Here is a 23,256-nt window from a genome sequence, read left to right on the forward strand (position 1 = left end):
ACATTTGCCAGGGTTCCATGGTAAACCTATTCCTAAACATCTTTCTCATAACCTCTGATCTTTTCAAAACCATTTTCATATGTGAACACGGTTTTTTTTTCTGTTCCAATTTACAGCTTTCAAAGAATTCTGTACTGCCTACAGTATAAATGTAACTGTCTGTGCAGAGTAATAGGGTAATCAAAGTTCTTTTAAGTTAATAATCTTTAAATATAAAAAATATGTTATTAACCTTTTCAGGGTTTATGCATTCTTAAACCGTACCTAAACTTGAACATCAGACCTAATATTAGATCTCTTCTCACTTGCAATGCAGTGTCAGTCCCAGTTAGTGGTGCTAACCGTATCGGCTTACATCTATATGTATGGAAGCAGCCATTGTGTGTGTGTGGCAGGTTGACCTTGCCATCATCCCCTGATCACTTTCAACGTCCACAGCCCTCCCTGCTCAAGCATCATCACCTGGTTAGGGGGAAAAAAACACTTAACTCTTAACTTGCAGCCCAGTCTGGCTTTTTTTTTTTTTTTTTTTTTTTCCTTTTTGACTGATAATGTCAATCTCCCATGAGCCACTGCAGTCTTTACTTCACTGCTATGGACAAGGAGAGCCCAGGGGTGGGGTGATTTTTGTTTTTGTTTTTTTGACAATTTAGGAGGTTTAAACAAAAGTTAAACCCAGACAGATCAGTATAACCCGGGATTATTTCATCCTTTAAGCTGAAAATGTGAGTTTAGGTCTGCTTTAATATACTCTAATTTATCCAAAGCGGCTAATTGAAGATTTTTATTAGGTTTATATATTATTGCTTCCATGACTTTGCAGCATTGATCATCAACAATTTGGGGTATTTCTAGCAATAACTGGAGAGTTCTTTGACTAGACACTGTAATTTACTAGTACTAGAGTGAATTATCTCCCAAGATTCATACTTTTTTAATGAATTCCATTGAAAAACTGGATCCTATAAATAGACCTAAATATTCCTAACAGTTCATCACAGTGTTGAAATGTGGGTATGTTCCTATACAATTGCCAAAAAGCATTATAGGTAAACATTAAAATGTGTCACATCTTGTCAGAGGAGGTCACTTTATAGCTATATACCTTGTTTTTTGGGAAATCTGTGTCATCTGGTCAAAGCAATACTGATATAGAAGGTTGTAAAATATTTGTTCATTGTTTTAGCCTGATTTAAGTAAATAATCATTATATGATACCAATCTTCCTTCTAGCAGATGTCTCCAGCTTGCTGGAAAACATAACTCTAGAGGCTGAGGTCCCTCATTTGTTTGTGATTGATTCCAACTCCTAACATTGTATGGCGAGGGAACACACGTTAATCTGACCAATATGCCTGTCTACAACATATGTTTTCTCTAGCTTTAAATTATTACAGAAAGATGACAATACCATACATTTCAGATGTTATTCATTTGTAAAGCAATAGGAAAATTACAGTTTGTATTGATGGTTGTGTAGCAGTGCACTCAAAACTAATGTAAGTACATAATGATCACCAGATGGATTTGCATAAAATCAAAAAGTTCTAAAGCTAAACATTAGTTTTAGAACATAAATTTCATCATGATGATTGAAGTATGTTTCCTTCTTGTATGTTGTATATTTACATCTGTATGTCTCTGATATTCTTAAATCTTTCTTTTTAGGAGAGAAGTCATAAATCGTACCGTCCCCTTACAGTGCTGACCTTTCGCTTGAACTATTTGTTCAGTGAATTAAATGCGCTCTCCTACCATCTTTTAAACCTACTTCTTCATGCTGTCGTGTGCCTGATTTTTTTGAAGGTTTGCAAACTGTTCATGGACAACCAAACCAGCCTGATTGCAGCTCTTTTGTTTGCTGTTCATCCAATACATACTGAGGCTGTAAGTATTGGAGCATTTATTTTTCTGAAAAATGTACACTTTGGAGGGCAGTGGGGAGGGTCAGTGGTAGTTTGGCTAAATAAATTTTTTATATTCATTTTTTTAGTGACCACCCTGATACCTTGAACTAACTGTGGCTGTAACCCTTTTATTGCTGCTATGCTACAAAAATATTATGTTTAGACATGAGCAAACCCCAGGTCAGTTAAGTTCACTTAGCTACCCATAGGTCAGAGTCAAAAATAGGGAAACATATTGTATTCTTGAAGATGTTTGCCCCAGAAACAAGAGAGACTCTGGCGTCTTCTCTTTTCTCTCTGTGCACCTCTGCCGCTTCAAAGCGATCACATGACATCTGACAGCCAATCGAGCTGCATGTCATGTGCTCGCATTGCTTGTACACAGACTACTGTGTACATTTACCGGCATCTCATACAAACACCGCTGCGGACCACTTCCGGTCCGCGGATGGTGGTTGGGTGCCGCTTCGTTTTCAATAATGGATCATGTACTCGCGGCCCACTGAAAACACCGCCGTGGGCCGCGGCCCGGTGGTTGGGGACCGCTGGTCTAAATCCTTTACATACAGAATTCCCTTGGTGACTTAAAAAACAGCCCAGGATGTGTTCAGTGTTGATAAAGTAAGCACTTAATGTATTATCCGATATTTATGGCTAGGTTGGGAGTGTGGACCATAACCAAACAGCTTAGGTTTAACTTTGTTATACATACATATATAAAAAAATCTTTTTTATGTTAAAAAGATTTGTACTTCTGTTCTACCAGTGTTGAAGTCTAATTACCCTACCTAATAAAGCCCTGCCAGAACGTTTGCTTCTACATTACCGGTATATCTTGTCAAGACCACGACATATACAATTGCCACTTGCTTATTTTTATGATAATTTAATTAGTTCAGACAAAATTATTCACACTGCTGTCACTAGATATATGTGTTTGGACTGTCTTTGTGTCTTTATATACTGTGTGTATTGACATGAGAAAAAATGGGGGTCCCCCCACGCTCAACCCCATTTTTGTTTTAGCATGATGTATTGGTGACTAATATGTTGTGTACTAGTTGATAATTCCAGCTTCCTAATATCCAGTTTCCCTGTGAAACTGAACAGCATTTTAAAGTGTACTTTTTGCCCCAGTACTACTTTTTTCATGGCTTCATTTTATGTAACTATAGAGAAATAAATGGCATAAGTAACTTAGTGATGCAAGGAATCTAAAGATAATTAATGTTAAAAATGTGCAGCACAAGATTGCACCAAGAAATTCACCATATGTTTACCACAGGGTTGTGCAGAACCAAGGAAAGAGGCAGTTGATGTTGGACTCCTTCATTACTTCTGACTATTTAGATAGGGTTGATGGTCAGGTTTGTCAAGCCACCCTGTTAACCATATGTGGAATTGTTCCAATGTCTTGCTGTCATTATATTTAGATGTTCTTCCCAGCCTCTTTAAACCGGGCACACTACTCGGCACTTTTTAGTAACCACCTAGCTGTTTTAGGGTGGTTACCGAAAAGGGTCACAATACAGGGGGAATAATACAAAGACCATAGAGAAAGTTGGAACCCTGCAAGGGGGACAATGGAAAGTTGACAAAATGTTACTGAATTCCTTCTGCAACAAGGACTGGGAACACTTCTGCCCACTCAGCTTTAAAATTTTCTAGCGAGTACACTGTATTACTTAAAATAAATTGAACACATACCTTTTCTCATGTTGCTTAGATGTCCTCTCTACTTTCCCGTAAGGCAGCTTTCAATGTGCAAATAAATGGGCTCAGTACAATACAAGCTGGTGGTATAATATAGCCTCTCCTTATGTTCTTCGCAGCAATGTCCACTTCTAGAGGAAGAAATGTGGATTCAGACATTGGATAGCAGCCTGGGGATGTAACCCTTGGCCCAAGTCAGCAAAATTATATCATCTTTGCTTCTGTACATGTAGGAGGATGCACTACTACAGAACTTGAGTACTTAGAGTGGAGACCTAGTATACCATGAGGTACATTGTTAGGTTGTTGGTGGCATTGTTGAGTGGAAGTGGAGCATCAACACAGTTATTATTAGGCAGTCGCTGATGGAGCTTATAAGGGCGCTGACAACACTGTTGCACGCTTATCAATACAAGGATACCAAAAAAAAAAAAAAAAATCAGTATATTCTAGCATATCAGTTCGCGTATGGGGGGGAGCTTTATCAGTTTTATTTTTCCATGATTTTTCCTACTTGTTTTCACCTAATGATCTTGCCAATCTCGCTGAAATAATAAGATTGTTTTGCTTTTTAAGCAACTAATCTAGCAAGGATTTGCATTTCTAGCAAGATTATTAAGTATTTTCTGTACTTGTTGAAATGTGATTAGTTTGAACATATCCGAGGACCAGTAATCTTCAATTTTTAAATATTTTAAAAATATACATTTTGTATTGGTAGGTATATGAATATGTGTACAACTGGTCAATATGTATGTGATAGATTGGCCAAAAGCTTTTTCCAAAACAATATATATATTCAAGATTTTGAAGAAATAGTGCTTGGCCTCTTTCAACACATTTCATTTTTGTTAGAATACTTTTTCAGGAGTTTAGGCATGCACATTAGGTCACAAAGCATCAAGTGTAGCAAAAAACATTTATTTTTATTAAGGTATTTTAATCCCTCCCCCCCCCAGCAGTCTGATTCTGGCCGTATTTCCATGTATGAAAATATATTTTACATCGTAGACCTAAAATTCTTAGGCATAACTCACTGACACATGTCTAATAGGTAATAAATTTTATATTAAACTTTAAAAAAAAAAAAAACACAAAAATCAGGTAAAATATTAAATAAAAAAAATAATTTATAATGTAATATAACTGTGCAGCACACATATACATATATATATATATATATATATATATATATATATATATATATATATATATATTATATATAGAATATTTCTTTGTATTGGACTCAATATAGCTATTTTGTATTGAATCCAATACAAAACTATTTGAATTTCCCGCCGCATGCACGGACGTCACCAGGAAGCCCGTAGGGTACACTCATGTGTAACAGGGAGGTGCGTTTTGATGGACAGAATTTTTTTATTGGGAGGAGATAACTATTCCAAGAGGGGGGGGTTACTGGAATATCAAAAATGTGTTTACCTTGCCAAGCCTAAATTAGTATGAATCGTTAGTGGAGGAGAAATAAGTAGGCTTTTAACAACAGGACTCTGCTACATAAAATCCTGCTGTTAAAAGCGATTCATAATTTTTGTAATGTTGTAATGATGATATGGTGATGAAGGTTTAGGGGTGTTGGCCGCAAGTGTCCTCCATTTGCACCTTTATTTTTGTTTCCCTGCACCTCTTTGTTCTGGAGAAATTGGGGTTCAAGGTAGAGAAGCTGACAGGGTAGCATAGTATGTCAATTATTGTTCTGTGAAAGGTAGTAATAAATTAAGGGGCCCCATCCCAATACTATGTAAGTGGTCCTGGGGGTCCACAATTTGCATTTTACATTTTGGGCTCTTAGACATACTCTCTTTTGAACCAGCAACCCCAATGTTCAATTTTCACCAAGTTTTAAACTTGTGACCCTCATTTCTTCGATTTCCCAGATTTTGGTTACTAGTAGCTATGAGGGTACAAAAAAAATTTCAAGTCATTACGACACATGATTTAGGAGATCTGGAGGTATAATCACATCGAGTTGTTAGACTGCAGAATATGACAAGCAGCTTTTACACAAACGGCTATCACACTGCGCTGCCGATCACATCATTACACACTGTGGATAATCTTCACAGACCGTGTTTTGTTTTTTAAATAATAGAATATGGGCAGTGATGAGAGGGGGGACACTGGCTGTTCTGGCATCATCTGCTATCACATGCATGATGCTATTAAAGCATCACCACATTTTTAACATTATGTAAATTTAGTGATTTTACCCTTTTGGATAATGGAATTTTTTTTCTCCATTTTTTTGGGCGGAGGACTTATTCCCCTACATCTTTACTGCCATGGTGGTAAAAACTGAAGAGGAAATCCGCAGCCTCCTGGGATATTTGTGTCACATATACCAAGAGGCTGTGGGTTGCTCCTTGCTGGATTTTACAATTGGCATCGGAAAAAAGAGGGAAGCTGAACCAGCATGGGACACACCTGAAGTTGGGGTGAATTCATACTGCTATTAAGGTTGCATTTGTTGTATTTTCCGTTCCTCACGCCAGGAACCACTGCTGCTTAAAATTTTGCTAATTCTGAAAAAGCTCAGAACTTACCACCTGTTACCAATCCTAGGTGCCGAGCAGTTAACAGTAGTCACTTGGGAACAGTAAATGGGCCAGTTTTTTTGCTGCTAATGTGAACTAAGCCTCACTTGTTACACAACATTGATCACACTATTACACTGCTTCAAGGCATTACACTAATAAAACTTAGAACACTAGGCAGTTGGATGAAAATACACAGCACTGGACAATTGGGGCTTAATACATAGAATGGAAAAATTTGGACATACTAACAGGGCAGGCATTAGAAGGTTGGAACAAAGTATAAGGCGGAGGTAGAATACCGACACTAATAGGGGTTACTGAATACTTGTGGTATAAACTACTGGGAACACTAAATTTGCAGTGTCTTGCCCCGCCCCCTTTTTGACCACACAGCTACAGCTTTCCCCCACCCAGCTGAAAAAAATTTCAGTAGAGAACACTGTATACATTTTGTATACCTTAAGTTAAGTTATCCTTTAAAGATTAACATTGGCCAGATATCAAAACACCAATTATTGTAACTTTAACCTTTAAAAAAATCATTACATGCATTTAATAATACCGCCAGTGAATGTACCCAGATTTGCTCTTCTGTAATCTCTTGCACAGAACGCTGGGTGACTGAAAGCCCTAGAAGCCAGTCTGCTGTAGTGATCATATGTTGATGAGGAACATATTAACTAAAGGAAAGAACACAATGAGTCAAGGGGTGATCTATCAATGTGCTGCTTTTCTTTTACTGTCCAGTCATTGTGCAGGGTTGTGATCCCGACCAGGACCATGCTGTTATTCCAGTAATTGTCCAGTACCTGCCTATGATTTCTGGCAATCACTTTATTCACTTTAAAAATGCTTTAATCACCAGATCAGCTAAGTGTAATTACAGCTCTACTAACATGTAAAACAGTTCACTATGTATAGATAATGCAGAACATGTGACAGTCATTTTAGGATTCATTGGTAAAGACATTTCTAAAGCATTAGTGTCCCCCTTAGGCTTTTGTTTCCCCTCTGTGAAAGGATTCACTATCTATATGACCAGCATATGTTAGGCTTGTTTTACTAATTACCTTACATAAAAGCAATGTAAGTACAAAAAAAGTTTAATTGCTTTGATTTAAATATGTTACAAAAGCAAGTTTAGTAAAATGGGAGGATTAATCAAGGGACAAAATACTTTTAAAACATACCATGAAAAAGAGATCATTATTCATTGGCTCTATTGTGCACCCAAAGCATTTAAACGTATAAGGAAGAGTTTTAGGTTGAATTCTAGTAGAGTAGATTACCCAGAACTCTGATAAAAGTGAACCTACCTAAAATATATTTATTGCTATTTATTTCTTATTTAGAGTGTATAAAAAGCTAAGTGGAGGTGCCTTTGTTTGTCCGCATAAATTCTTTTATATTTGTTTGTTTGGTTTTTAAGGAGAAATTCCAGGGAGCTCCAGGTGAAAGCACCCAAGTAAGCTGCCTATTGGGAATCATTGTGTTGTGCTCAAATCTAACAGTGGATACAGGGGGCATTCAGACTTTGAACAGGTGTTTAAATATGGTGGGCCCAGCATTAAATAAACCTGGGACTTTACCATGTGCAGGTTCCCCCTTGGAGACTGTATAATCCCCCCCAAAGTTACATCAGTGGACTAGAAGCCAGGTCTTACCTGAGACTACATTAGTGTATAATACACATTTTTACATCTGTTTCTTTTAAAGGGTTTTAATTATGTTTTTTTGTTTACTATTAACAGTGATCTTATCTGTACAACCGGTAAAAGTTGCTGCATTTAAGATTCTTATAAAAACACAATCTGGCTTTTAGCCAGCCTGCATCCAGCTGTGACCCTTTGAGAGTAGAAAAAGAATTGTGAGGAAGATGCCATTGAAAGAAAATATGCATGTCCTTTTGAGATCCTTTGTTTAAAACAATGTTATTTACTGTTTTATGTCTTTGTGTCAGGAGAGAGTTTCATGATGCACTTCACCACATGAGGGCATCTGAAGACCTTCTATTGTATGAAATGATCAGAGTTGTTCTTTCAAACTATTAAGCACTGATTTGTCATAAACTGAAAACTGCTGTGTAAATATTTGCTTTGCATCACATCTCCATATGATAGGTATACAATTTGAAGAAGACCTGGAGAAATAATCGTACAATCTTTCCACTGGAAGAAAAATATATTATCGATTCAAACTCAAATAATGCTCCTAGTAACATATCTCCTTATCCTCCTAAATAGGCACACACACCTTTTGTGGGAAAGATGTAATGGAATTAGCCCGTCCCCAGGAACTCTAAATTACTTACTGCTATGGTAGTAATGCCATTCACAGTGGCAATGAATGATTCCCTGCTCTTAAACTAATATGGTTGTGCCTGACTAAAGGTTAAAATGTCAGTTCTACCTTGTTCACCACCTATAATTAATTAATTCACCCTCTTTGAAGTTTTCATGTTTTGTAATCATGGTGACTGACTTTTTAGCTAGGATACTGACTGGCAGAAGTAGAAAATGAAAATTAAATTAAAGAGACCCTGTGCCCTTTGCCATTCAGGGAAGAGTGGCAGTAACACTCCCAACAAGCTATACTATTGTATATGTGCTCTCACTGCCTTTTTACAGGATTTGTGTAATCAGGTATGAGCCGGAGTAACACATTTTTTAATATGCTGTTTGTATCATAAGCCTTCAAATTCCATATATGCTGTTTAAAGTGTCCTTGGGGCTTGGCCCGAACATGGCGCTGTGAACACACATTTTTACAGGGCCCCCACTGTTTCCTTCAGGCTAACTCACACCTGTTTAACAGACAAGCCTAGATGAGGAAAGGAAAATTATCTCAGGGAGCAAGTGGGGTGGGATGCGAAAGATTCAGAGGTACATGCTCACAACAGTGCCATCAGTACTGGATGCAGGCAAAGAAAACATTAATATGACAATTCTAAAGACATACAAATCTCCATTTTAATCTTTGCTGGGGCAGGACCCACAGGATGTGGAATGGCGGTTGTTGTACTCACCATTACTCTACAGTTTAGGACCATATTGCCAACAATCTGACTGGGCTTAACGCTTTACTTGACAACTCTTTGTGCCACATAGTGTCATGGGATACATTTGTGAGTTCAGTTTTCTCTTTTCTATGCTCTAGACTTGCAAGTCTGGTCATCCATAGACAGAGTAAGTGGCTCTGCTCATCTTATCCTTGTTCTTCTATGAGTATCCCAGAAAGCTGTTATTTCAGAGGACACCAATTTATGGACCTTATTACAGGCACTGCCCACCAGATCTGAATTGGAGGTCTGGATTACTAGTTTGAAAGTCACTTGCCATGCGTTGTACTTAACAGGAAAAACTATAGATTTTCTAAAACAATATAAGAATAATAAAGTCGCCGAGATAGCTAAAGCATTGGAATTTGAAACATCTGGGTTGGCGCACAGAGTTTCCCAGTTGGAAAGAGATAGAGACCTTTTATTTATCAACAGCTAGTGTCTCTATGTCTCTCAGTAGTTAACTTTGAAAGTAATGTCATGAAAAGGAGTATTATTGAATTGCACAGTATCCCTGAAGATACTGGAGCACACCAAGAAACTTTTCCTTTTCATCTTTGCACACAGCAGGGACTACATTGTTGTTACATTCCTATACAGAACTATTAGGCCTTTTCCATTTCTAGCAGTTGACTCTTTTCTGAGTGACTGGCTTTCTTTCTATCTTGTGCCTACATCTCCAGTGGATCTACCTCTGTTTTCTAAAGATTGTAGCTACTGAGAGCCCCTATAAAATGCACTGGAGTCTGGACTTGTTTTTCAAGTTCACTTGACTTTCCTACGGTCCTCTATAATTTTTTTTTGCTTCAGATAATTTAGGTGTCTCAGTTCACTTTGGCCTTGTGTGTGGTTTGGCATTATCTCTATAAATGTATGATGAAGGGACAACTTCTGTTTCCCCTTTCTGTCTAGCCTTTTCCAGCACCTCAACAATACCCATTTCCCTAAGATGTTGTCATAATGGATCTTGAACTGTAGGGGGCTTAATAACTCATGTCATGTGCTCCATTTTACTCAGGATTTGGTATTCCTCTCCTGTCCTCTGTGCTCAAAAATATAATAAAATTATTCTTGAAGGAAAAGGGAAGCAGTTTCAAAATGTTAATCAGGTGTCTGGACTGCATTCATTCTAGACGTTTATCTAGATTTTTAGCAATCTCAGTTGTCACAGGCTAAATCTGATGTAGGGTCTGAGGGACTGAAGTTTGTATAGGAAATGTTTTCATTCCTATGGCATGTTTGGTTGGTTAATATTGTTTCACTGAATTCTAGTAATGTTTGGCAGCTAACATATGTTCCCTCCCTTAAATGATATCCCTCCTGATACTGTGTATTACACCTTGAATTTTATGACATCCCTTTTTTCTAAATAAATTCTAATAAAGTTTTGTTAAAACCAAAATGTATTCTGTATAATCTGAAACAGTATTTTAAGCTGACTTTCTTTGTTAAGATAAGATTTTAAAATATTTGCCCTAGCTCCTTTCACACTTGCAGTTGTAAGCTGCTCCCAGGCGCACAACAAACTGCTGCTATGTGCCCAGGAGTAGCAAACCGCATGTCAGGTTAACATGTTTACCTCAAAGCAACTAGGTGGGCAGAGGCAACATGCCGCTTCCAGGGGCTGCGCTGCAACCCATCACAGCCAAAGTCGGTTGAACACGGTGCCTGCGGTAGAGGTCAACTGCGAGTCTCAATTTAGTCCGGTCTTCAGATTTGCAGTCAAAAACCACACTGTTAGCCACTGTTAGCAGCTCCTTTTAATTACTATGCATTTTTTTAGGTAAACTTCGCATTTGACAACTGCTTTGTTGCGTAATTGCCGCACGGCTCTTTCTGCAGAGGAGAAAAGGCAGCTGTGTAGCCACAAGAATCTGTGTTTCCGTCAAGAATTCCCTATTACTGTAAAAAATATCCTTTTTGTGGGGAGGGCTTCTACAGACTAATATGACAAAATCCTATCCCTTGTATTTTCTCCACAGGTCACTGGAGTTGTTGGTAGAGCTGAACTTCTGTCCTCCATATTCCTGCTTGCTGCATTTCTATCCTATACCAAGTCAAAAGGCCCAGACAATTCAATAGGTATGACGAAAACTTTTTGACTCATTTATGTATGTATTGCATGTACAAGGTAATCTAAAACAAAGTGATTTATATTGGTATTTTTGTAGCTACATCTGACATACAGATTTGTTACTAGTTCTCCAGAGATGTGTGTAGGAAAGTGTTTATCAAGATGCATCTCGTAGAGTACTGTTGAAATTAAAGCCCAACTGCACTCGTGTTTAAAGAATAAGCAGAGAAGGGTTAGAACCTCTATCATAAAACCTAGAAAGGGTGATAAATCGTGCTTCCTTCATGAAAACTGCTTTACAATTTGTCCGGAATCCCTGGGTCAAACACTTGCTTCCATCATAATTTGTCTACTATTAACAGCCCTTTATGTAGTAAAGATTGTTATTATGTTTTATTTATAAAGCACCAACTTTTTACATAGGACTGTACAATAGATAACAGAATAGTCATTAGGATTCATTCTTTCCTCTACACCCCCCTTCCTCCCTCCTCCCCTCTTGAATCTACTTTACTTTTTCTTAGCTTTATATGTTTGTTGGTTTTTGGCAAACATTCCATGTGTTTATACATGTAAAGTGTGTGTACACACAAAATGTATGTGTCTGTACAATCCAACATATCCAATGTAGTATTCACCCCAGAAATATTTTTAAGCTGGGTTTGAAGAAGCTGTAGGTGGGTGGCAGCCCTTATACTGTGACCCACCCAACTCTTCAGTAACCCATGAAAAACAGCCGGGTGGTTACTAAAAAGTGCTGGGTGGTGCACCCAGCTAAAAGGGGCTGGGGAGAACAGTTCAATGGTGCAGTAGGTGTCCCTCATTTGTACTCCATTTCCCATTATAAGCTTTTGTCAAACTTCATGTCCATCTGCTGTACATACTTGCACTTCCTATAATTACCTATTTATTTATTTTTTTTTAAGTGTTTCAATGCGTTGCTTTTTGTATTATGTGAAAACAGTAGAAACCCATTGAAAAAAAAGCTTTTCCTTTTGAGTTCAGACTCTTGATAAATGAACAATTTCTTTTATTATATCACATATATGATGACTGCAGCATCTGTGAATCTTTGCCAGTGGTTTTGTTTTATAATTCACTTGTTTACTGATCATTTTTTGTTTGAACTGCAAGCTTTTGTGAAACTCGTTTCTAATTATTTTTGCAGTTTGGACTCCAATTGCTGCTGCTGTGTTCCTTGTTGCGGTTGCAACTCTGTGTAAAGAGCAAGGAATTACTGTTGTTGGGATTTGTTGTGTCTATGAAGTCTTCATTGCACAAGGGGTAAGAATGCTTTGATTAGTTTTTAAGACAGATGTGTGCAATATGATGCCACATGTGTAATGTCTTCAAAAAAAATCGGCCATGAGAGAAATACGGCTGCCTCTGAAAGTGCTACCTGCTGGGCCCCTATGTTGGTCATTTGGCTCCACTCCAAGGTGGAACAAGCGTGTGTATATCAGAAAAGTCAAATTGGTTTTAGTTTATTTGTTGAGTAGAGCCAGTGACTACATTCATGTTTCTATCATTAAAAAAGTTTTTTAAAAATTAATCGTACGATAATATGACACCTAGGGGACCAATGCATACATAAATTTGTTGCCGCCTTTAATTTTTTTTGTTTTGTTTTCCTCTTTCCCAATATAACATTATATTTAAAAAAAAATTGGTAATAGGTGTCTATTGACTTGCCTTGCTGCTGCTTATTGCCAAGTGTTGGTAAATATATTGCCATATATAATGTAATGATAATGTTTGAAACAGATACCTTTTGATCTCTATTGTAGCTAATGGGTTTCTCTAAATCTCTCAATAAACTGATCAACACTTTGGAGAATCAACAATCAAAAAAAGATCAACAATATGTAGAAAAGCACAAAAAAAACTAAAAAGTGTCATTAAATATAAACATGACAATAAACTGATCACTAATTTAATTGGGACAGAAAAAAAGCATGTCTAAACAACTCTATTTTGCTGTCGAATGGCATATTCAGCTGTTGAGTCAGAAAAGGGAATGAGGGCTCATTATCTTGGATTCAGAAATCAGTTACCGTATTCTGTAAAAAAAAATCCAGGTGCTTGATGCCAAAATTGCAGAACTTACTGCAGTTCTTGGAGCCCAGCTGTTAGTAGTGGAAGCAGTGATTTGTAACTTCAATGACAGTGAGATCCATCAGTCTCTTGTAACATGTTTCCATACTATGTCTGTGTCCTGTAATATCTCCAGTATCTGCCCACACTTCTCCACAGCCTCTGATCATCTCCTGTGTAATGCCACATATGTTTTTATTACATATACTGAACCATATGTGCAGCTAATTTGTTGATGTCAGGGCTGCAGTCGAAGCCTCCTATATCTCCTACGTTTACAGACTGTTTTTAAGGGTATTTAGTATGCACCTCATAATACTGTACATGTTAGGAAGCAAAAATAGTTAGTTTGCTTGGAAGAGTGTGCACAGACACTAGATAAATCGCATAGTTCTCCCCAGAGGGTTTTAGCCGGTTGCTCCGCCCGGCTGATTTAAATACCCCGCCCAGCTCTCGAAAGCTCTCATCCTCGGATGCACGAATCTCGGTGAAGCTGCTCCGTGCTCTGTGTCATCCGTTCAGAGGATTGCTGCCGATGAGAGGTGAGAACACAGTTCCAGCCTTCAAGTGAAAGAGACACAGGCAGCCCCACCCCCATCTCATAGCACAGAGCTCGGATTTCTTGCCTGTGAAATGTATCCAGTGTGTATAAGGTGTGCATGTCATTCTGCATCCTCACAGCTCTGTATACAAACCTCCATATCTCCTAAACTGTATGTCACAATGACCTGCAATTTTCAGGGTGTACAGGGGACCTTTTGCCACACCCCCTTTTTTACCACCCGGCTACAGCTTCCTACCACCCGGCTGAAAAAAATTTCTGGGGAGAACACTGAATAGGAATCCTAACCAATTCCTTGAATGTGAAATATTGACCCAATGCAGATGGAGGACATATATTATTTGAATAATGCTACCTAAAGATTACACTTTTTGAAACTATGTAAAAAATCATTAGGAATCAAAAGTAACTTTGTAATTTTTCTTTGTCACTTTTCCTAGTTTAGGCAAAGATCATTGTTAGGATGTTGGACATGTACATATTTTATTTTCTGATTTTTTTCCATTTTTAATAACATAACATTTATCTTAAAATGTATAAAAGAACCCCTTTACTTAGTAGTACTAATATAAAGATTATAAATTGTGCTCTAGTGAATCTGCACAGTGAATAAATTCTCTCCATGTGTTAATGTATTTGTTTTTTATTCCTACATTTTCAGTACACGTTACCTGTGCTGTGGGACACTGCTGTACAGATTTTATTAGGTAAAGGTAGCATACCGTACTCCCTTCTTCAAACACTCCTCAGACTTGTTGTTCTGATGTTCAGCACACTGCTGCTTGTTGTTGTCCGTGTACAGGTCATACAGTCCCAGCTCCCGGTCTTCACAAGGTGAGATTGCTTAAAATTTAAATAGACAAGTCAGTTATTTTGGCCTTCTACATTCAAAGAGTACATTCTAACTACGTTATTGTGCAAGTAATGTACTCATGCATTTATCAGGTGGTGCCATTATGTAGGCTTAAACCAGCTATTTTGAGGACTGTGCCTATTGAATCTTGAAGTGCGAGTATATTCATATTCTCAAAGGAGAAGAATTAATTTAAAAATTGTGTAAAAATGGTTAGGAACTACTAGTAATTCATCTACGAAGGTGCATCTGAAAACAAAGCACTTTTTATGTGTATTACTTAGCTGATAAACATTAGGTTATGTTATGAGCAAAATATAGTGACTAACACTAGACCAAAGTGCAGCACATTTAACAAAAGCTTACTCAAGTTATTTCTTCTAAGCTATGTTGATATGCTCACTAAAGTAAAAAAAATGTAACGTTTAAACCAGACCTAAACTTAATAAGTGAAATTTTGCTACCTAATATGGTTTTCCTAATTCCTCCTAAAAAAACAGTGCACATCTGATATTCAAGTGTGCTTAAGCACTACTGTTTTTTGAGCCTGTATACAGTTAGGTCCATAATAAAACAACTCGAATGCAGTTGAACTGAAGACTTTCAGCTTTAATTCAGTGGGTTGAACAAAAAGATTGCATAGGTGAGGAACTTAAACCTTTTTTTTGACACAATCACTTCATTTCAGGGACTCAAAAGTAATTGGACAAATTAAAATGCTGAAAATAAAATGTTCATTTCTAATACTTGGTTGAAAACCCTTTGCTGGCAATGACAGCCTGTAGTCTTGAACATCACCTGATGCTGGGTTTCCTCCTTTTTACTGCTCTGCCAGGCCTTTACTGCAGCGGCTTTCGGTTGCTGTTTGTTTGTGGGCCTTTCTGTCCGAGGTTTAGTCTTCAACAAGTGAAATGCGTGCTCATTTGGGTTCAGATCAAGTGACTGACTTGGCCATTCAAGAATATTCCACTTCTTTGCTTTAATAAACTCCTGGGTTGCTTTGGCTGTATGTTTTGGGTCATTGTCCATCTGTATTATGAAACGCCTCCTAATCAATGTGACTGCATTTAGCTGGATTTGAGCAGACAGTATGTCTCTGAACACCTCAGAATTCATTCGGCTGCTTCTGTCCTGTGTCACATCATGGATAAACACTAGTGTCCCAGTGCCACTGGCAGCCATGCACGCCCAAGCCATCACACTGCCTCCGCCATGTTTTACAGATGATGTGCTATGCTTTGGATCATGAGCTGTTCCACGCTTTCTCCATATTTTGATCTTGAAGGTTGATCTTGGTTTTATCTGTCCAAAGAATGTTTTTCCAGAACTGTGCTGGCTTTTTTGGATGTTTTTGAGCAAAGTCCAATCTATCCTTTCTATTCTTGAGGCTTATGAGTGCTTTGCACCTTGCAGTGCACCCTTTGTATTTACTTTCATGCAGTCTTCTCTTTATGGTAGACTTGGATATCGATACGCCTACCTCCTGGTGAGTGTTGTTCACTTGGTTGGCTGTTGTGAAGGGGTTTCTCTTCACCATGGAAATGATTCTGTGATCATCTACCACTGTTGTCTTCCGTGGACGTCTAGGTCTTTTGGCGTTGCTGAATTCACCGGTGCTTTGTTTCTTTCTCATGATGTACCAAACTGTAGATTTTGCCACTCCTAATATTTTAGCAATTTTTCAGATGGTTTTTTTCTGTTTTTGCAGCTTAAGGATGGCTTGTTTCACCTGCATGGAGAGCTCCTTTGACTGCATGTTGTCTGTTCACAGCAAAAATCTTCTACATACAAGCACCCCCTCTCAAATCAACTCCAGGCCTTTTATCTGCTTAATTGATAATGACATAACAAAGGAATTGCCCAAACCAGCCCGTGAAGTAGCCTTTGGGTCAATTGTCCAACTACTTTTAAGCCCCTGAAATGATGTGATTGTGTTAAAAAAAAAAGGCTTTAGTTCCTCACATTTTTATGCAATCTTTTTGTACAACCCACTGAATTAAAGCTGAAAGTCTGCAGTTCAACTGCATCTGAGTTGTTTCATTAAGCCAGTGGTGCACCCAGCTAAAGGGGGCTGGGAGGAACACTATATAGTATGTCTATATGTTGTCTTCAGGATTATATCATTTTAAACTATTTATGCCTTTTTTTTTCACTTTAAACTGTGACAGATACAATTCCAGTGCTTACAGGACTGATCTATGCCCCACAGTAAAAGAACATTTTCAGCTTCATCTGTGCTCTTGTTGATATCCAGTAACATGATATATCAAAGCAAAGACTATTGTGTTGTTTTTTTTTTAGGTTTGATAACCCAGCTGCTGTCAGCTCAACACCTGCAAGACAGTTAACGTTTAATTACCTACTTCCTGTGAATGCTTGGCTTCTCCTAAATCCATCCGAACTGTGCTGTGATTGGACAATGGGAACTATTCCATTGGTTGAAAGTTTCATGGATATCAGGAACTTGGCTACCCTAATATTTTTTATTCTCCTTGGCTCTTTGGTGGTTTTCAGTATTAGATACTCAGGTGATTCATCCAAGACTGTACTTATGGTAAGTTTTCTCTATGGTGTAACTGTTCATGTTTGCTTCTCCCTAAATATTACCAAATGCATGTTCTTTGATCCTGTTGTAGGTCTGCAGGGTGAAGTGTGAAGGTAAACTGAAAAACAAAATCCCAAATGTATTAATAATAGGTTAGGTTTCTATTTAGTTCACTCTGTTTAGCCCAATTCATACACACAGTTTTGCAGTGGATCCTTTTTTCTGGCACAGTATGAGTACACGTATTATTTCTTTTCCTTGGCACTTATGTCTGGTACCGGTAAAGTGTTACAATCCAATAATGTGTGTAGCACTGTAGAATCAAAATATATGGCCACACTTATGAAGCCATTCTGAACATATTGGAAATAAAGTTATTTGCAAGTTCCAAGTAGCGTTGAACAAAGCCTAAAATAGAAATAATGTTCTGCTTTTAAGTGTAGTAAATCAGTTGGTTTTCCCTGTATACATTTACATACAAATCTAATGTGATGTTTTAAAGTTCTATGTTTTTTCTTATACTTTCCTCAAACAGATTTCACATTTTGGTTCCTCTTTTTCTTAGGGATTGTGTCTGCTGGTTTTGCCTTTCATACCTGCCTCCAACATCTTTTTCCCTGTCGGCTTTGTGGTCGCAGAGAGAGTATTATATGTTCCTAGTATGGGGTTCTGCATGCTTGTTGCACATGGCTGGAAGAAATTAGCAAGTAAAAGGTGAGCAAAATGTGTTCTGTTCTAATGGCTATACCAGTGTGCCTTAAATCTCTTCTGAACACACTTCCTTATAAAAAGATTAGTAGATTTGTTTACTATCATGAGATAGGCTTGATATGAAATATCGGTCTTAAATGTTTCCTTTATTTACATTATATGACACAGTTCTCCTGGTGCTTACATTTCCGGCTATTGTGTTTTACAGGGTTACAGCACCTGTATGTTATACTGTTCCTGCATGACTTGTAACTTGCCCAGCTTTTCATGATATAAGTACCATTTATGAACGTGTGAATTGAGGAAAACATGTTTTCTTTAGCAAACATTCATTTAGACTTGTTTTAATGTATGTGACACAAATTAATGGTATACAGTTTTGCTATTAAATATACATTTACAGTTGTACAGTTCATCAAAACCATGTTGCCTAAATTATTGCTGATATATTTAAAGTTCATTGCAGTAAATAATTGTTGTAAATACAGTGGTTTAGTGGACAGGGCCTAGCCACTTATTTGGTCTATTAGACCATGGTCTCTTCCTGAATTGATCTAGTATTGGACCACCAACCTACTGAACAGATCTAAGGTTGGGCAAACTGAATCCACCTGCTGAGTAGATCTAGCATGAGGCAAAGCCAAACAAACCTGTTCTGAACCTACCTAGCATATGGCAAAGCTGAACCCTTCTGGTGATTTAAAATGGACCAAAGCTGAACAATCCCGATGAGTAGATTTAGCTTGTGGCAAAACTGTCCCTATTGGCTAAATAAATCTAGCCCGGGCAGAGCTAAACCCACCTACTGACTAGATCTTGCCTGGGACAGTGTATTGGCTGGACAGATCTAGCTATGAAAAAAAAAAAAACTTGGGGCAGAGAGAAACCCTTTACTGAATGGATCTTACCTTGGATAGAGAGCATAACTGCTGAATGTCAAACCTTCGTACTGAATGCAACTATGAATTAAGCCTGGGGCAGAGTCATTCTGCTGAATCCATTTAACCCTCTAGATATGTTTTATACGTTAAGTTTTTTTACGTGATAGTACTCCCGAAGGACAGGCATGTGCCACAATATTTTGTACAGTTCTATAGCCACAGTAATACCATCTAGCTTTAGGTTAGGTTGTTGATGTTAATTTACTGGTGGCACATGCTTCAGCCTACTTTTATTATATTCCTTTTGACTTTTAATAGTAATGAACAGCCAGAAGCCATGGTAACTTAGCCTAGCTTTGTGGGCTCTGCTTACAAATATACAGCACAGCCCTTTAATTTCTATTATCTGCGATACAAGATAATTAATACCTATGAATGACCTTTTGGTAACATATTTTACTAGAAGCAACTTGTTGCAAAACGTTTAATAGATATTTTAGTAAAAGAAAAAAAAAAGTAACCATAGACATTTATGTGGACAAATTACCGGTCATTGGGTGAAAAGGATAAAAAATGTTCAGCAGACAAACTCCGTTTCCTCCAGACCAGCTGTCTCATATAGACCAACAAATTGAATCTGTACTGTTGTGTGTGTATAGAACTTTCAAATCCTAATTAATATAAATCAGTTATCTCAGTGTAATTTGGGTCTAAAGAACAATATTACATCCTGCCTGTTTTGTATTATAACGATATAGATAGTATAAACTAATTTCCTTTCTAGATTAAGAATTAATAAGCTTGAATGAAGAATACTGAATGTAACAGTGCTGTTAACCTCGCAGGCCAGATATCTGTGTCCCACTGATAAATATATTACATTGTGCCCAATTGAGCTTTTTTATTTTCTGTTATTTATCTTTAGAACCTAACTTTAGTTCTATCGCTGGGTGTTAAAGGTGTGGCCGTGAATGATCCTAAACAGATTGGAACCATGGTTTCTATGTTTTGTACTTTGTTACCTAGGGATTATGTTTTATGTTTAATATGTACACAGACTTTGAATAAAGTATAACATTACTGCACAGTAATTGCAAGTGTTGTTCCAGCAAGTCAAAAATCTGGGGGTCCGTTTTAAATATTGATTTTCCTTAGCAGCTGATCTAAAAGGATGACAATTGCACAGATTCCAGATTCAAGCTGTTATTTTTGTCAAAAAAAGTGCAGCTTTTGAAAATTAAAATGGAAAGTTTCTTTTCAAATAAAAAATAATTACATTTCTTGTGTGTAATATAGGTCAATAATTTATACATACTTTTTGGAGTTTTCCATTCTTGTGGACTGAAGTTACCAGCTTTCTCCCAGCTATCATAGAGTCTCACCTCTCATGTTAAATTTCCTTTTAATAGGAAAAAAAACCTTGTAACCCAGAAGAGAGCTTAGTAATTGCAGGTGGTTATGGTTGAGACCTGACAGCTCCCACCCTTAAGATTCCAAAAAGGTTTTAGGATCTGGTGGGTGGAATGACTTTTAGGACACTGCTGCAAAAACATGGTTTTGATTTCTTTTTTTTTTCCCAAAAACACAGGGCAAAATCAGTGTGCTGGGTGCTAGGAGTTCAAATGCTAAATGGCTGCAGGTTTCTGTTTTCTGTTGCTTTTCCAAATTTGTGTCTGTATACAGGAAAGAGAGAAGAAAGGGAATAAAACTGTGCAGCTAGTTTTGTTTATCTTCAGAGAGAATAGTAGTGTTCAGGAAACATTCTTTTAAATGCTCAACCAGCTTGATTATACACCCTCTCACCCACCCACTTCCATCCAAAAAACTGGTGGCCTCTGGGTGTTGTCTGTCACCATAGACATACAATTATTGATAAAAAGGTTGATCAGGCCTCTTGTGCTGTGATTTGCTTAAAGTAGATAGAACAATGGAATATACTGTGCACTTTAGTTTTGAAATAATCCTGCTAGATATTAGGTTGCTTATGATAAACAGATCACATTCAATACCAACATATCTTAGCTTTGGATAAATTAAAATAAGGGAACAAAAGCTTGGCACACAAAAGATGGGCCATAGGTTTTGCGGTATGATGTTCCTGCTGTTGGGCCTGTGGTCATTTCTGTGGTAGTTAAGGAATGCACTATGCATGCCTTTTAAACCAGCATGGTTGATAAGTTGATAAACTTATTTGTATGTTAACCTTTTTTTTTTTTTTTACTTTCTATTAGCATTGTAACTCTAAAAACAGACAATGACTCCAAGACACTTTGGATTGATCTGTTAAAAAGTAGATCAGAGTCAATATTGTGATTTTGATTACACAATTCCCCATAGGTTTGTCTGTTTCTCACCATAATAATATAGAAATAACTTTATCTAATTGGCGTGCATTGTGTAATATATTTTCGCAATACCGGTTTATAATAACATTGCTCTATAGATCTGAGCAACACTTGGCATAGTGTTCATTCGCAAAAACACATATTGATCTACTTGTGTGGTATTAAGAAACGTGGTGCCACATTTTGTACCTTCATTTATTTGTGTATTTCCTTGTTTCCAGTGGATTGAAAAAGCTATCTTGGATATTTTTAGCTCTGGTGCTCTTCACTCATGCTGTGAAAACATTCAACAGGAACTGGGACTGGGAATCGGAATATACTTTGTTTATGTCTGCTTTAAAGGTAAATTATTTCTTCTACAGCATCCAAGATTTAAATAGCTCTGTAATTTTGGTGGCACCAGAAACTATTCATTGCACTTGTCCTATTTGGAGTTTAGTAAATTTCAATTCTCAGTAATGGGTATTACATTTGAGATGAAATTTGTAACTGACGTAAGAAAAAAGGTCAGCTATTTTATGTAATGTGTCAACTATGTTGTGTTGCTTTTTGTTTTGTCTACATTTATGACTTGGAGCTTCAACTGCTAATATTAACCTTCTCTGATTCCTCCTTTTCCTTCTCATCAACATGCTAATGATATTGTTAAAAAAACTTTTTTACCTTATTGCCCTGCTTATTGCATACCACCCTAGATAATGCCCATATGTTATTCTAGACCATTACAGGTAAAATTCCTGAAATCCTTGGAATCAAAAGGGTGGACAGAGACAGAAGGGCTTGATGATGCAAGGTGTCCATCAGCCTGGAAATCGGCCATCAGCCAGAAAGAAACATGCTCTCTCTGACATTCTGTAGCTTCTTGTAAACCCTGTGAAAGGTTGACTGTGTCCAGGGAAATAAAAGTTGGCAATTTTATTACAAGGGAGGACAATGAATGTAAGGCTCAAGTTCAGCTTTAAATACATTATTAAAAAAAAAAAAAAGCTGACCTAAAGTATCAAGCACACCAGCCCAATTTGAATATGTGTTAAATGTTTATCAGTGTTCCCTCCAGCCCCTTTTAGAAGGGATCACCCCCGAGCACTTTTCAGTAACCACCTGGCTGTTTTTTTGGTGGTTACGGAAAAGTTGGGTCACAATACAGGGGCACTGGACAGTTGGAATATAATACTAAGAGGGTGGGCATTAGCAGATTGGAACAAAGTATTGGAGGCCAGTAGAAAGCTGAATTAAAGGGATTACTGGATTGTTATGGCAGTAAAAGCTGATCACAACTTGTTGTGTGCTGCCCTGTCCACTTTTTTTGACTACCCGCCTACAGATTCTCCCTACTCAGCTGAAAACATTTTAACACAGTTTATTATATCTAGTATGGTAATAAAGTGGATGTGTGTAGGTACACTTTGAACAATGTGTTTACCTCTGTGTCTGATCTTTAGCAAACTTTGTGCTTTTTGAAACTTGAAAAATTGTTTTTTTTTCTTTTTGTTGATTTCTAAATATAGGTAAATAAAAATAATGCAAAACTTTGGAATAATGTTGGCCATGCGCTGGAAAATGAAAAAAATTATGTAAAGGCCCTCAGGTTCTTTAAGCAAGCCACACATGTGCAACCAGGTAGGGACTATATTCTACAACATCACTTCAGTCTGTATCTTTATACACATAGCATGTTAAATCTATACTTTTCTGATTAGCATGTGACTATATCTGCTGCTTCTAGGCAAATTTAAACACTATGTAATTTAAAACGGGCAAGGGCCCATTTTGCGACTATATACAAGCATATATCCTCTGTTTTAGCAGATTTTCGCAAAATATTTCTCTCTCCTGCTGTACCTAGACTTGCCCTTGATCCACACCTCTATCATACTAAATTCTATCACATGAATGTGGCTTGATAGATCTTTGGATGTAAGATTTTGCAGGCAAAGGTATGTCCTGCTAGAAAT

General features: G+C 37.4%; 1 protein-coding gene across 2 annotated transcripts in view; it reads left to right on the forward strand.

Moving 5' to 3' along the window:
• The window catches only part of TMTC3 (transmembrane O-mannosyltransferase targeting cadherins 3), a 49,474-nt gene that overhangs the window by 7,251 nt on the left and 18,967 nt on the right, over positions 1 to 23,256 (forward strand). For both annotated transcript variants that reach the window (XM_072401226.1, XM_072401227.1), the window contains 8 exons: positions 1,669 to 1,887; positions 11,219 to 11,318; positions 12,479 to 12,594; positions 14,628 to 14,800; positions 17,121 to 17,373; positions 17,930 to 18,078; positions 21,523 to 21,643; positions 22,810 to 22,921. In XM_072401226.1, the coding sequence (XP_072257327.1) occupies positions 1,669 to 1,887; positions 11,219 to 11,318; positions 12,479 to 12,594; positions 14,628 to 14,800; positions 17,121 to 17,373; positions 17,930 to 18,078; positions 21,523 to 21,643; positions 22,810 to 22,921 (1,243 nt within the window). The remainder of the gene's footprint in view (positions 1 to 1,668; positions 1,888 to 11,218; positions 11,319 to 12,478; positions 12,595 to 14,627; positions 14,801 to 17,120; positions 17,374 to 17,929; positions 18,079 to 21,522; positions 21,644 to 22,809; positions 22,922 to 23,256) is intronic.

The sequence above is a fragment of the Pyxicephalus adspersus genome, chromosome 2, assembly GCF_032062135.1.
Source record: "Pyxicephalus adspersus chromosome 2, UCB_Pads_2.0, whole genome shotgun sequence".
NCBI lineage: Eukaryota > Metazoa > Chordata > Amphibia > Anura > Pyxicephalidae > Pyxicephalus > Pyxicephalus adspersus.